Here is a 12,294-nt window from a genome sequence, read left to right as displayed (position 1 = left end):
TCTTCCCTACCAACATGGACAAGAGATCTGAAAGCAGTAAGGTTGCTGGTATAGTGAAATCGATAATACCATGTCATAAAGTCCTTCARTGTTGCCTGGGGATTTTGCAGGGGGTAGCTATATTTTAAAATCTTTGGATTAGAGGCCATCTTTTTTTCCAAGTTTGGTCAGTGCCTATAATCAGATCCTCATCTAAGACTATTCCTAAGCATAATAATAGAACAAAATAATACACAATGCAATTCCTATCATATGTACATTTCAGTGCACTAATTTCAGGGCAGCATCTCCTTTTTGACTACAACCACTGCACAGAAGTACCTCAAATACTGGATATTAACATTTCCTTAACTTGCAATAAAACCTTGGGCTCACACAACTGGTTTCCACTAACTTCACTGAGGGCCAGGATCTCACCCTCAGTGTTTAAACAGCATGTTATTCACTGTCAGTGCTTAGTTAGATTCCGTTTTCTCTGTCGCTTTATTTCTCAGTCTTCAGGCTTTTTTCTTAACTGATGCTTTACTATCAGAACAAATACAACCATTTCATTTGTCACAAGTTTGGCATGACATTCTTTAATTCTTTGCAATTTTTTTCTGTTGTCTGAGCCCTTTGGCATATCCTAACTTATACAATAGCATTAAAAACTCTGCATTCTTAATCCTGAAAGTTAGAATCACAAAAACTCTGTGTAATCTGTACATTTATTAACATTGAGTCACATGTTACCCTATAAATGCCTCATATAATTTTAATATGGAAATTTCTTGATTTTTTAAAAACTTATTTTACAGTAAGAAAGATGAGTGATAGCCTTTGTGGCAATTTTTTTTTTAATCCATATACATATAGTTAAAAATCAGATTCACTTCAGCAATACAGGACCAATCAGCATTAGAATAGGGATGTGGACAGCTTYAAATCTTACACTGTCTAGATCATTTCACTACTTGCCTTATCTTCTCCCTGTATATCTGTCTGCTAGTTGTTTGGTAATGAGATGACTGAGGACTGAGCAGAGGAGGGGTCACCAGCACGTGGCAGCCCCTTCAAGGCCTCTATGTGCAATAATTTAAATAATAGTATTACATGATTACAATAAAAATAATAGGTTTTTCACCATTTGCTCTTCTTTAATTATCCTTCCAATGGATAAATTTGGGGCTTCTTCTGACTGTACAGAGAACTGAGATAAAGTTTTCAAATATCTAAAAATTTTAGGAACTTAATTCCCATTTTTTTAAGTTATGTGGATACTTTGGTTAGGTCTTTGGCATGGGTGTGAGCCGTGTTCAGGTCCTAACTTGCCTTACATCCAAGCTACCTGGATCTACACCTGTATTCAGGAATAAGCCTTAGGAAAGCTTCGGAGAAGAGGGGCAGAGACACTTGAGCCCAGTGTGGCTAGGCCAGGCATCACCTGTGCTACTTTCAAAACCAGGACCTGAGCTGTCAAAGACACATAAGCACTGCATTCATGTCGTAATTTTTTGCTTGAAATCAGAACACTGGGAACACAGGAGTGACAATATAAAACCTCATTTTAATTGAGCGCCAGCTTTTCATTTCCTATATAATTTAGAAACACTTTCTGGTAAATACATTACACAGTCATCAGCTTTGTAGTATCACCTGCCTGTGTTCAAACAGATATCTGTACACAGAGGCCATGCTGGGCTATCCTAACAGCTTAGTACACAAAATTGTGTGACTCTACTGCCAAAATTAGAGATAAAACAGCCTTTCAAAACAGCAAAGTTATTTTGTGAAAACACAAGACAATCCTCTTAGGTCAGGGATCTCAATCTCTGGTCCTCTGGACCTGCGAGGAGTCAATGAGGATGACTGATAAAAGCAAGCCTACTGGCAGTAGAGCTCCTTTCACTAAGCAGGGGTTCACAACTCCACCAGAGAAATATGGAGAGGTTTATAAACTGAAAAAGAGTAGCCTCTGGTGGTCAACCACTGCATGATACAGAGAACAGGGGCAGAACTGAGCAGATGTTGAACCAGTCATTCTCATCCTCCTCACCTTGTTCCACATGAGGCTCTAAATATTTGCTTTTGTACCTTGTTGTCGGCTGCAGTCACTTCACTTTTATGAGATGATGTAACACAAGATTTCATTACTCTCAGCTATTCTACCCAAAGATTAAAATAGAATCATTTCAAATTATGCTTCTGGTAAAATATAGAATGTGTATTCTCCTGTTACCCAGCTTGTCAGGAGTTAGCTTGTCTTTCCTGGCAATACGCTAACAAGCGATGTCAAAAAGTCAGATATGCCTCAACTTTTTGGAAGCTCAGTACTCAGCCTGGATTTTTTTCTTTGCTCTTCTGCTGCCACTTTGCAGGAGCACTCTCTCCTTCCACCTCCAAGTGTAATGATATGTCATGATATGTCTCTTATTGCACAGCTACTGCGTGAATCCTGCCTTTCTATTTCAGCTGTGGTTTACAAGGGAGGAAATCCTAGCTCTTTGTACAAGGCACACTGGGATGCTTTTAACACTAAAGCAAACTACTTTCAAGCCTCCAAGAGCCCACGCTTTTGAAACTTACTGTTGAAAGGGACTGCAATGATGTTTGTATTATAATTCTGTGAACCCACCCGTTTCTTTTTAGTTTGTATCACTTACAATTGTAATCTGCACTGGAAACTAGTACCCAATATGTCGAAAAACTCTTTTCACCCTATGTTCATAATCTGCTTGAATGAGAAGTATATAGAAACATACTGAAATGCATTTATATTTCTAATATGCATTACAAACAGGCTACACATATACATTTTATGTGTGTGTGTATACATTTATATATATATGTATACACATTTAGGGAAGAGGCCCTTTCTTTGCTTCTTGAGATCTAAGACAGGAAGAATTATTCAGACAGCTGCTCARGAAGATTGACTTACCAATGAGCCATATCTACCACCCTTCCAAAAACAAAAGCTGTCATTCAGATACATTCAAGCTAGCTAGGTTCTAGGTCCTACAGAAGGGTTCATCTGAACTAAATATATCCTGCAAGAGCCCAAGCACCAGTAGCAGCAAAAAGAGTTAAAATCCACGCTGCTTGGACACAGAAATGACAATGATAGTTGCAGGATGTATTTATTATTCTTCCAAAAATCCGTATTGCCCTTATGCTCATGAAGAGTAAAGAGCATGTGCTTGAGAAATTCCCTTTGGTTTAGCTGCTGTGAAGAAAACAACCATAGAAAAGAGTTCTCATCAGCCAGTGTGCAGTGAAGGGGATGTTCCCGGGCGAGAGGGAGATTGACAACAGTCCTTCCTCCAGGCGCCAGGTGTAGAGCCCGAACGGCCGAATCTGGCTGTACGAGGACAGCAGGAACCAGAGCAACCCAAAGTGAGGAATACACACAATCCAGAGGCTTCAGCAGCCCATCCGGGTTTTAGTAAGTCAATCACAACAGGTTGTTATCTGTGTGGAGGACAGGACTGGGTAAGTTTATGACTGAGGCCTTTTAGAGAGGTCTTCTATTTAATAAATATTCCTCTACCTTACAGTGCTATGAGTGGGGGATACAGGCAGAACTTAGGAGACTTTACTGTGGAATGAGACAGCAGCTTCTGAATGGTTACTTTTGACAAAAGTGAAGCACGCAGGAAATACTAGGATGAATACTATACTTACARAAGCAACAAGAGGAAAAGAGAAACAGGATCTTATTTTACAGGTTAGGACTATCTATATACTTAAAGATAAGAATATCTAGTGCTTTGATGGACAGACACCTTACTAAGGATAGACATATGCGTAGGGTAACAACCCAAACTACAGTTCCTGCACTTCACATTTTAATTACTTCAAATATCACTCACTTCATGTGGTTTCCAAACCACAATCAACAGGCAGCTCTACTACTGATATTTGCAATTTCTTATAAGCTTCATGTCTGAAGTGCAGCAGCATGGCTTTGAATGTTAAAAAACTGATGCAATGGCATTTTGGATCTCCAGATAAATAAATAAAATATGCTGTAGTATCAATTTCTTTTATGCTGATCTGTCATTCTTTTCAAGGCTTTAAGGCTTATGAAGCATAAACACCTGCTGTTTGCAGGCTAGGATCCAGATAAACATGGGATGCTTTTTGCTGGGTTTTGGGGAGGCTAGCAGGAATTGCAAAAGGGAGAGACTAATAATATTTAGGGTCAAAATTGATGCATGTCAAACTCCTTTAAAAAAGTTCCTGCTCAGAGGATCTGTAGACTACCGCTCACAGGACTGAGAATGCCTGTAATTGTTGTGATTCAAAAAATAAATAAAATTTGATCTAAGTTTAATAAGCTTAGCTAATAAATTTCAAATTTGTATAAATAAATTTCAGATTTGTCTCAACCTGGACAAAACTTCTGCTTCAGTCTGTGATTTATTATGTCCAAAGACAATACATCAAGCTCAAAAAGCTTCCAGTCTCTGGGAGAGAAACAAGGATTCACACTTCTTTATTTTAACAGTTTTCTTGCATACTCTGAGAGGTTTCAGCTCAAGGAGCTTACCTGGCTAAAATAAAACAACAAACTTCTGAGGATGCAGCAAAATTCATTTCTTGGCACTAAGACGCATGCTGCAAAAAATCTTATAAAAAAGATGTAAAATCAAATAGTGGCAGAGGTGCAGCATAATGTAAAATATATTCTCACTCCCTCTAAATATAGAAAGTCAAATTAAAGTCAAATATTTTAAACAACAAATTAATCATATAAGAAGTCATGATGACATTCTGGAGCTGTAAGTTTGATGAAAGAAATGCTGTTCCCATGTCATCCATAACTGTGTCAGGTTTTCCTCAAGAGACAAAGAAAAAAACAAATTTCAGTCTCATTCATAGTCTAAAAGATGAATGGACAGACAAGGAAGAATGCAACCAATGCAAATGYAAGATGAAAACAGACATGGGATATAGGTACGTGGACCCCAGCACTGCAAGCCATTCTTCTCATGGTAACCCCAAAGCCCACGCAGAACCCAAGGAGATCAACTTGTGGGATCAAGATCAATTTAGCTAATCCTGGTGGTTCATTAATTCTTTTTTTGTTTTAAAYGTAAGCACATTTCTGTGGGCGTTCAGTTTTCAGAAGAAGCCACATACTCTGAAAGGGGCCGGACTTAAAATTCTACAAAGTCCTTTGTTGCTGAGACAGCTTGGTGCAGCAGCCTGAAAATTCATTTAACTTTCAAAACGAAGGTTTTATAAGACAAAAGTTACCACAAACAGCACTTTGAACATGTTAAAAGCTTGTGCTGTTTGTTTTGATATTATTTTTCCCACTTGTTAGGCTTTTCAGGATAAACATATTTGAAAGACATTTGTGCTAAAAGAACCAGAGATGAGATATGTATTAAGTTTCAGCTTATCTTTGCTTTAAATGTCTTTATTAGATTTCAGATTTAACTCACTAAAATAACAAAAATAATTCTCACCAGCTTGCTGGGGCACTCTAGATATTTTAAATACTTTAACTGAAATTTCTCTTATTTCCAACATTTTATGGTGCTACATTAAATTACTTTCTTCTTGAGGATTAAAAGGATTTTTTTTTCATTTTGGTTTATAAAGGTCAACATTAAAATAGATAACTGCTGAGCCATGCCTAATTAGGTGATGTTTAAATAAAAAGTTCTTCTCTTCTTTTAATCAGTTTTCTGTTTGGCAGGAAGACAAACATKTGTCTTTCATTGCCAAATTGTGCACTATTCAGATATCCCAACATCCCTCATGACATCCTTAACTCCTAAGAAGAATATGAGTTCTGTGGGGGAAAGGAAACTCATTTTCCTCCTACAGAAGGAATGTGGTGTATAAAACAACAATAACAACAATTTTACCAAGCTGGATATCATATTCAGTCAGGCTCACCTGTCCCCAGAGACAAACCCTTAACCCCAAGGTGTGTCATGAACTCCGCATGTACATACACATATTTCATGGTTGTGCAGCATTGCATGAGTATGTACATGCAACCTGAACGTTAGCAATGTATCCTAAGGTCTCCTAACATTTGCTACTAGGCACAGGTGCATAGGCAGCAAGGGATTTTTCTAGGTACTCTGCAATACACTTTGTGCATCTGAGTTTGGAAATTGTCTCCACCACCTTCAAATGTTTGGCAACAAGTTTACTACAGGGAACAATCACACACCAAAAGGTAACTAGAACTAGACTGAAATAATCAGAGATACAAGTTCTCTAATTAGAGATTTTTTTCATTCTCTAATGCTTGTTATTTGTGTATGTATAGCTAGATTAATCCCAGGTTTCTACCAGCTTCTGCCAACAAAAAGCTCAGTGGTGAGGAAAAAAACTGTTCCACAGGAGAGGTAAAGAAGTGTAAATGAGGATCAGGTTTATATAATTTTTCTCATACACATAAGATCCACACTGAACTACATTTACTCTTTCAGTTTGTCATCTGGCAATTTCTTTGTGTTGCATGGCAGGGCCAAGTTGAGAGCAAGCACAGAGAGAGAAACCAAAAAACATCTACAATAAACTGCCAAGAGTTCTTCTTCAACCAAAAGAAGAAATAGTAGCAAAGTCTCTGGTCACATCCCCTTACCCCCATACACTGGCCTATTCATCCTCCACCAAACCACTGCTTTCTCATCTGTCAATAAAACTGAGATCCTTTTAAGACCTTCCAATTGAAACTTTAAAAATCTGAGTTTAACATCAGACCATGCACGGCTTGCTGGTCTGTTGTATCCTCATTAGACTCTCCATGGTAGTATTTACATGATCATAAGCTTCCCTCCTGGGAAATTCACTTAGTTATAGATTGTAGGTATGCCACCACTTATTGCTGTGCACTGCCGACCTCAGCATTGCTGTGGACAGCACACTGATCCAGTTAATAGTGTTGCTAATATTGGCTTCAGGCTACAGCAAAAGGAGTTGAAATTGCCTTAAAAATGGCCTCTTGGGTGTACAGATACCCTGTGCATGCCTTGTGCACATTTTTAAGTAGAGTACTAAACAGAAGTGCTCATGAAATATCAAAAAATGATGTATCTGTAATCAGGTCTCAGGGTCACACACTGCTGCTGTTCATTCCAGGCATATTTTATCGTAAAAAAAAGAAAAGTAACTGAAGTGGTTTGCACCGAAAGAGATCTGTAGCACTGAACCACGGAAGTCAGAGATGCAGAAGGTCATGAAGAAACCATCTCTTTGTCAGCACACGAGAAATGCTGCTGGACTGGGCCGATCTCCCAAAAGTTATAAGGAAAACCCAGGTCATTGCTCTGAGGCAGCTGAGGCTACTTGGCTGCCATCAGCAGTGCTCTATTTCATTAACTATGTATGCTTCTATACTGCATGGAAGCTCTCCATTGCCCCATGTTTCTTATGTACATAGAATATGAAGTATATAAAAGTATAATACATTTGCCACTAAGTACACCTAGAGGAGCCACATGTTCACATGACAATGTGAAAACATATGGTTTCAGGAATCCAAAAGCCAAACATAAAACTCTGTGTGCTGAAAAGTTGGCAGAAGTATATATTGTCATGCCAGGAAGGTTTCTGGTTATTGATGAGAGAAAAGAAGGATGGAGAAGATGAGAAGAGAAAATTCCCACATGTGCATTTATAGCAGCTGACAATTTTGTACATTGTAATCAGCTCTGTGGCATAGGGAAGATTTTAGCAAAGAAAATGTAAACTATATGGCCTCTGTGGGCTAGTGAATTGGACGTTCATTTCACTTTTACAACTTTTTTTAAGTTGAATTTATGCTTTCAAAATAGTCTTCCTAATTTGTTCACCTGACTAAGCCATCGCACACTGTATTGTCAGTTAACAGTTTTGGATGCTCAAGACTGCTTGAGAGTAAAGGTTAAATGGCCTTTAAAATTTATGAAGACTGAAAGAGCCTTGCACTATAAGCAGCTCGAGCAATGACTAGTACAACCCAGAGCCAAACAGCTTCTGAATTCCCAGAACACTAAGTTCAAAAGGAAAGGTTTATAATGAATTTCATTATAATTTGACTCAAGGTAAACACCTGATTAAAGAGGAAATTGTAGTCTGTAAGCTCTGTAATTTTCTTCATACGCACTAATCATTCCAGCTTCCTAGTACTCAAGTACATACTAATTTTCAGCTTTATATATTTCGGTGAATTTTTAAATTTCATTTACTTTTTTCCTTACACACAGTATTTATTTCTATTCATACAGGCATTCAATCAAAACTGAAGAAACACTGGATTATATTGTACTAACAGTCAGACATAAACCCAGCGAGACAAAATGTCCTCCAATAATTTAGCTTCTGGGACAAAGTACTAAGTAGAGAAGAAATACGACCCAGTGGTTAGGGCAGCAGACTAGACTTGGAAAAGTGGATTCAAGAGTCTGCTTTACCACAGATTTCCCATTTTACTTTGGGCCAGTCGCTTAATTCCAGATCTTTAAACAACTTGATGTCATGCATTGTAACTTATTCAGGTAGAAGAAAGGCACCAAAATGCACTTGCAGGACCAGGCCTTGGCCTCTGTATGCCTCAGTCCTCCATCCATAAAAGGAGGATAACAGCACCTTTCTACCTGCATGTGGTGGTGCTCACTGTGCTGAGGCAGGTGCTGAGAAGCACCGCGAGAAGCGGAACGGAACAAGGAGAAATTCAGTTTTTCATTGATTCCAGCAGCAAGCACAGCAAATTCTTCCCACAACTGTCATCTCTCAGTGACGTGCTGCAAGAGACTGTGTCACCCCTGTGCTTTATAAACCCTTTGTCTTTCTGGTCATGCCAAGGGAGCTAGCAAAGAAGAGAACTAATTTTGATACGGGTATCTGTGCACTGCTAATTGTACTGAAACTGTCATTTCTTTTACACAGACCATCAAATGGGCACTGAATGCTGATGAAGTGTTTTTTTATTACCAATCTGTGCTTCTGGGTAGAGAATCATAAACACTAAAATATCTAAGTACTCCAGAGCAAATTTCAACAGTTTCTGCCTTAAGGACCATTTCATAGAAGATGTAAGATAATATCGCTTCAATAATTCTATTTTGATATTCACAAGTTCACGATCTGACCTAAAACTTTTATGTGGTGAAATTCATACTAGATACAAGAGACTATTTTAATCAGAATGTGTGTATATATTTCTTTGAAAGTTTACCTCACATTCTGTTGGTAAAACCACTGAAACATCTATTACACAGCATCAAAACAGTTCATAGCAACAACACTTTCTCACACTTGCCTAGTCAGGACACACGCAGATAGGAATTGCCTAATTGTCATTTAAAGGTTGCCACTTTCAGAACACTTTTTAGCAAAAAAAGAAATTCACAAGCTGCAAGAAATTTCCCTGGTTTACTTTTAAATTTCAGAAGTAGTGTGCCATGAAGATAACTTGGTAAATCAGAGCTCTGTATTTAAAACTGTAACAAAACAAGTGTCCTCGCCAATGCCATGCTCAAGGCAAGATTGCTCTACCCAGATAAAAACAACTTCTAAGTCCTCAGGCAGATCTGCTATTAAAAACCACCTCCAGAAAGCTCCGCTGCCCACTGCAACTGGYGCCTCTCCAGGGGCCACCCCACATGGGTGTGTGGACACCCCCTCCTCTCCCCCTTCCCATACCAGGCTCAGCTGACCCAGATGGCCCCATCACTCCCTTGAACGAAGGGACTGATCCTTGCCAGCTCTTGGCTGTTCATTCCCACCTCCCATTTCATGGTCTTCTCCCCAGAATTGACCTTGTTCTGGCAGCACCTTGCTGTTCACTGCAGAGCCACCGGATAGCCGTAAGAGCACAGGAACACAGGATTTAAGCCTGAAAGGGCCTCATAAGGCTCTGCATCCAGCTCTGTGCTACTGCAGATAAATATTTCCTACGGTTCTGAGCCAGACGATCTGCAAAGCATAAAGTCATGTTCATAGCAGCACACTGATTCACAGGAGTTGTGGATGTGCCTTTGAGAACTGGGGAAAATTGAGATTTAACATCAAAATAGTAAGTGCACAGTACTGTCCTGTACATAAAACAAAATCAATAGAAAGAAACATACAACTGGAAGGAAAGCTAGCTTGATACAATCACTGTAAATTAGAACTCCTTTAAGGCAAGGGATGGTGTATTTTCTTCTTCAGAATCAGGCTTTTCAAATATTGACAAGCCTGGTAAGGCACAATCAATATATCAGTTCCTTTGTGAACTATTAATTATATATATTGCTGATGAATAATCACTTAATTAGCATAATGGGAGGCTTCAATGAAAAGACTGTCTATTGAGTGTACTGGACCTAAAAATAGCAATTGCTTTCCAACCCTGAGGCTTTGTATGAAAATGCTATGGCTCAGCTTCTGGTCTTAAGGCAACACTGTATTGGTTGGCCAACACAGAGCTTTGCTAATACAGGATTGTCCCCTTTATCACAGCAGCGTTGCCATATATAATTCGGTCCTTTAAGGCATGGTGACAAGGTACGTTTTTGTGCGGATTACCTGAATGAGTTCATCAAGCTCTGTTGCATTCACACAGGAATGCTGAGACACAAACGTCTGCTTCTGAATCACAATGGTGGTTCTCTGGGAGGTTTCATGAGGCTGCTCCAGGGCTTTAAATACCGTTGCTCCAATTATTAAATACACAACTACCACCAGAAAAATTGTTGAGACTGTCTTCCATTTCATAACATTAATAGCTGAATCACTTTCCTCCCGTGAAGAAAGCACGGTAGGCTTGGTAGAAAATGACAGTCGTGGTTTGGAGTTTTGAGTGGCCGATTTGGGATCCAGCAAGTCAGGTGCCGCCACTAATAAAACAGAAAAAGAAAGTTAATTTTTATAGTGCTGGTCAATTTCTTCAGAACTTTCTTCTTGCCAGACGATTAAAGAAATTCTATTACTTCARACTAGAACTCTTAAATAGTTGAACCTTTCACGTATATCCCATGCTATGTTACAACAAAACTGCTGAGTAGTATTACCCTTTTTTTTAATTTCATATATATATATACATATGTAAATATATATAAATATATACACACACACACACACTTGCAACATTTATAGAAAATGTTTGTCCCCTTATACTCCAGCACTTCCAAAACGCAGGATTTCCCCCATGCTGTTGCATTTCTTTGAATGAGTATAAGGTGGCATTTTGCTGCAGAGATTCTTTACATCCTCTGCTGTCTTAAGCACTGTTAAGCAGCTTTCCTGCTGTATTTTACCTCAGCATTACCCACGTAGCAGAAAACCACAAATCTTTCTTTCTCTCACCTATTTTGTGTCCCATACTCTGACAAACGTTCCCTTAGAACAGTTACATGATCACTTCCAAATTCCCCATGCGCAACCATAAAAACATACATTCTTCATCATACCAGCTTAAACTGCATATTGATTTAATCTTTCAGAAAACACCACTAAAACATATGTGTGCTTACTGGAAAAGTCACCTATTTGTTAAAGCATGTATTTTTATTTACAGCGACAAAAACCCACAAGGTTAGGAAAAGAGCAGCTGAGTGTGTTATCAAGTATCTCAATAACTCATGTGATTACCAGCAACTACACAGGTACTAAAAAAGAATCCACCACATCAGGTGCAGGTAAAGGTCTCCTGTGGGAAGACGGCCACAGCGGTGACCGTACCAGCTATATATAAATTGTTTGGAATTACGAGTATATTTTGAATGGTCACAACACTGCTCTCAGCTGTTGGTGGGAAAAGCCCGCGTCTAAATGCAGATGAAAGTGGCCCCTGGATCGGGGCGGCAGGACATGCCCCATGGTGAGGGTGGCGATGGCATTTCCACCCGGCACAGCTGCCTCCGGGGCACCTGCCGCCCCGATCCCCGGGGGCAGGAGCCAGCGCGGGAAAGGGGAACCAGCAGGCGAGCGCGGCACGCGGGCGTCCGGCACTGCCATTCCAAGGGGCAAAACACCCCACACATCCCCCACGCTCACCCCACACCCCGCTCACACCTCCGGGGCYGGGCACCCCATACAACCCCCATGCTCACCCCACACCCTGCTCACACCTCCGGGCCGGGCACCCCACACATCCCCAGGCTCACTCCCCACCCCGATCACACCTCAGGGCCGGGCACCCCACATGTCCCACACGCTCACCCCCCACCCCACTCACACCTCAGGGGACAGGCACCCCACATGTCCCCCACGTTCACCCCACACCACGCTCACACCTCCAGGGCCGGGCACCCCACACATCCCCCACGTTCACCCCACACCACGCTCACACCTCCAGGGTCGGGCACCCCACACATCCCC

General features: G+C 40.2%; 1 protein-coding gene across 1 annotated transcript in view; it reads right to left on the bottom strand.

Moving 5' to 3' along the window:
* KCNK2 (potassium two pore domain channel subfamily K member 2) overlaps positions 1–12,294 on the bottom strand; it is a 108,934-nt gene that overhangs the window by 64,488 nt on the left and 32,152 nt on the right. Inside the window, exon 2 of the mRNA XM_026088852.1 lies at positions 10,501–10,811. Coding sequence (XP_025944637.1) covers positions 10,501–10,811 — 311 coding nt within the window. The remainder of the gene's footprint in view (positions 1–10,500; positions 10,812–12,294) is intronic.

The sequence above is a fragment of the Apteryx rowi genome, unplaced genomic scaffold (assembly GCF_003343035.1).
Source record: "Apteryx rowi isolate R43461 unplaced genomic scaffold, aptRow1 scaffold_79, whole genome shotgun sequence".
Taxonomy (NCBI): Eukaryota; Metazoa; Chordata; class Aves; order Apterygiformes; family Apterygidae; genus Apteryx; species Apteryx rowi.
The sequence above is the reverse complement of the archived record's forward strand: the minus strand, read 5'-3'. Positions and strand labels throughout refer to the sequence as shown.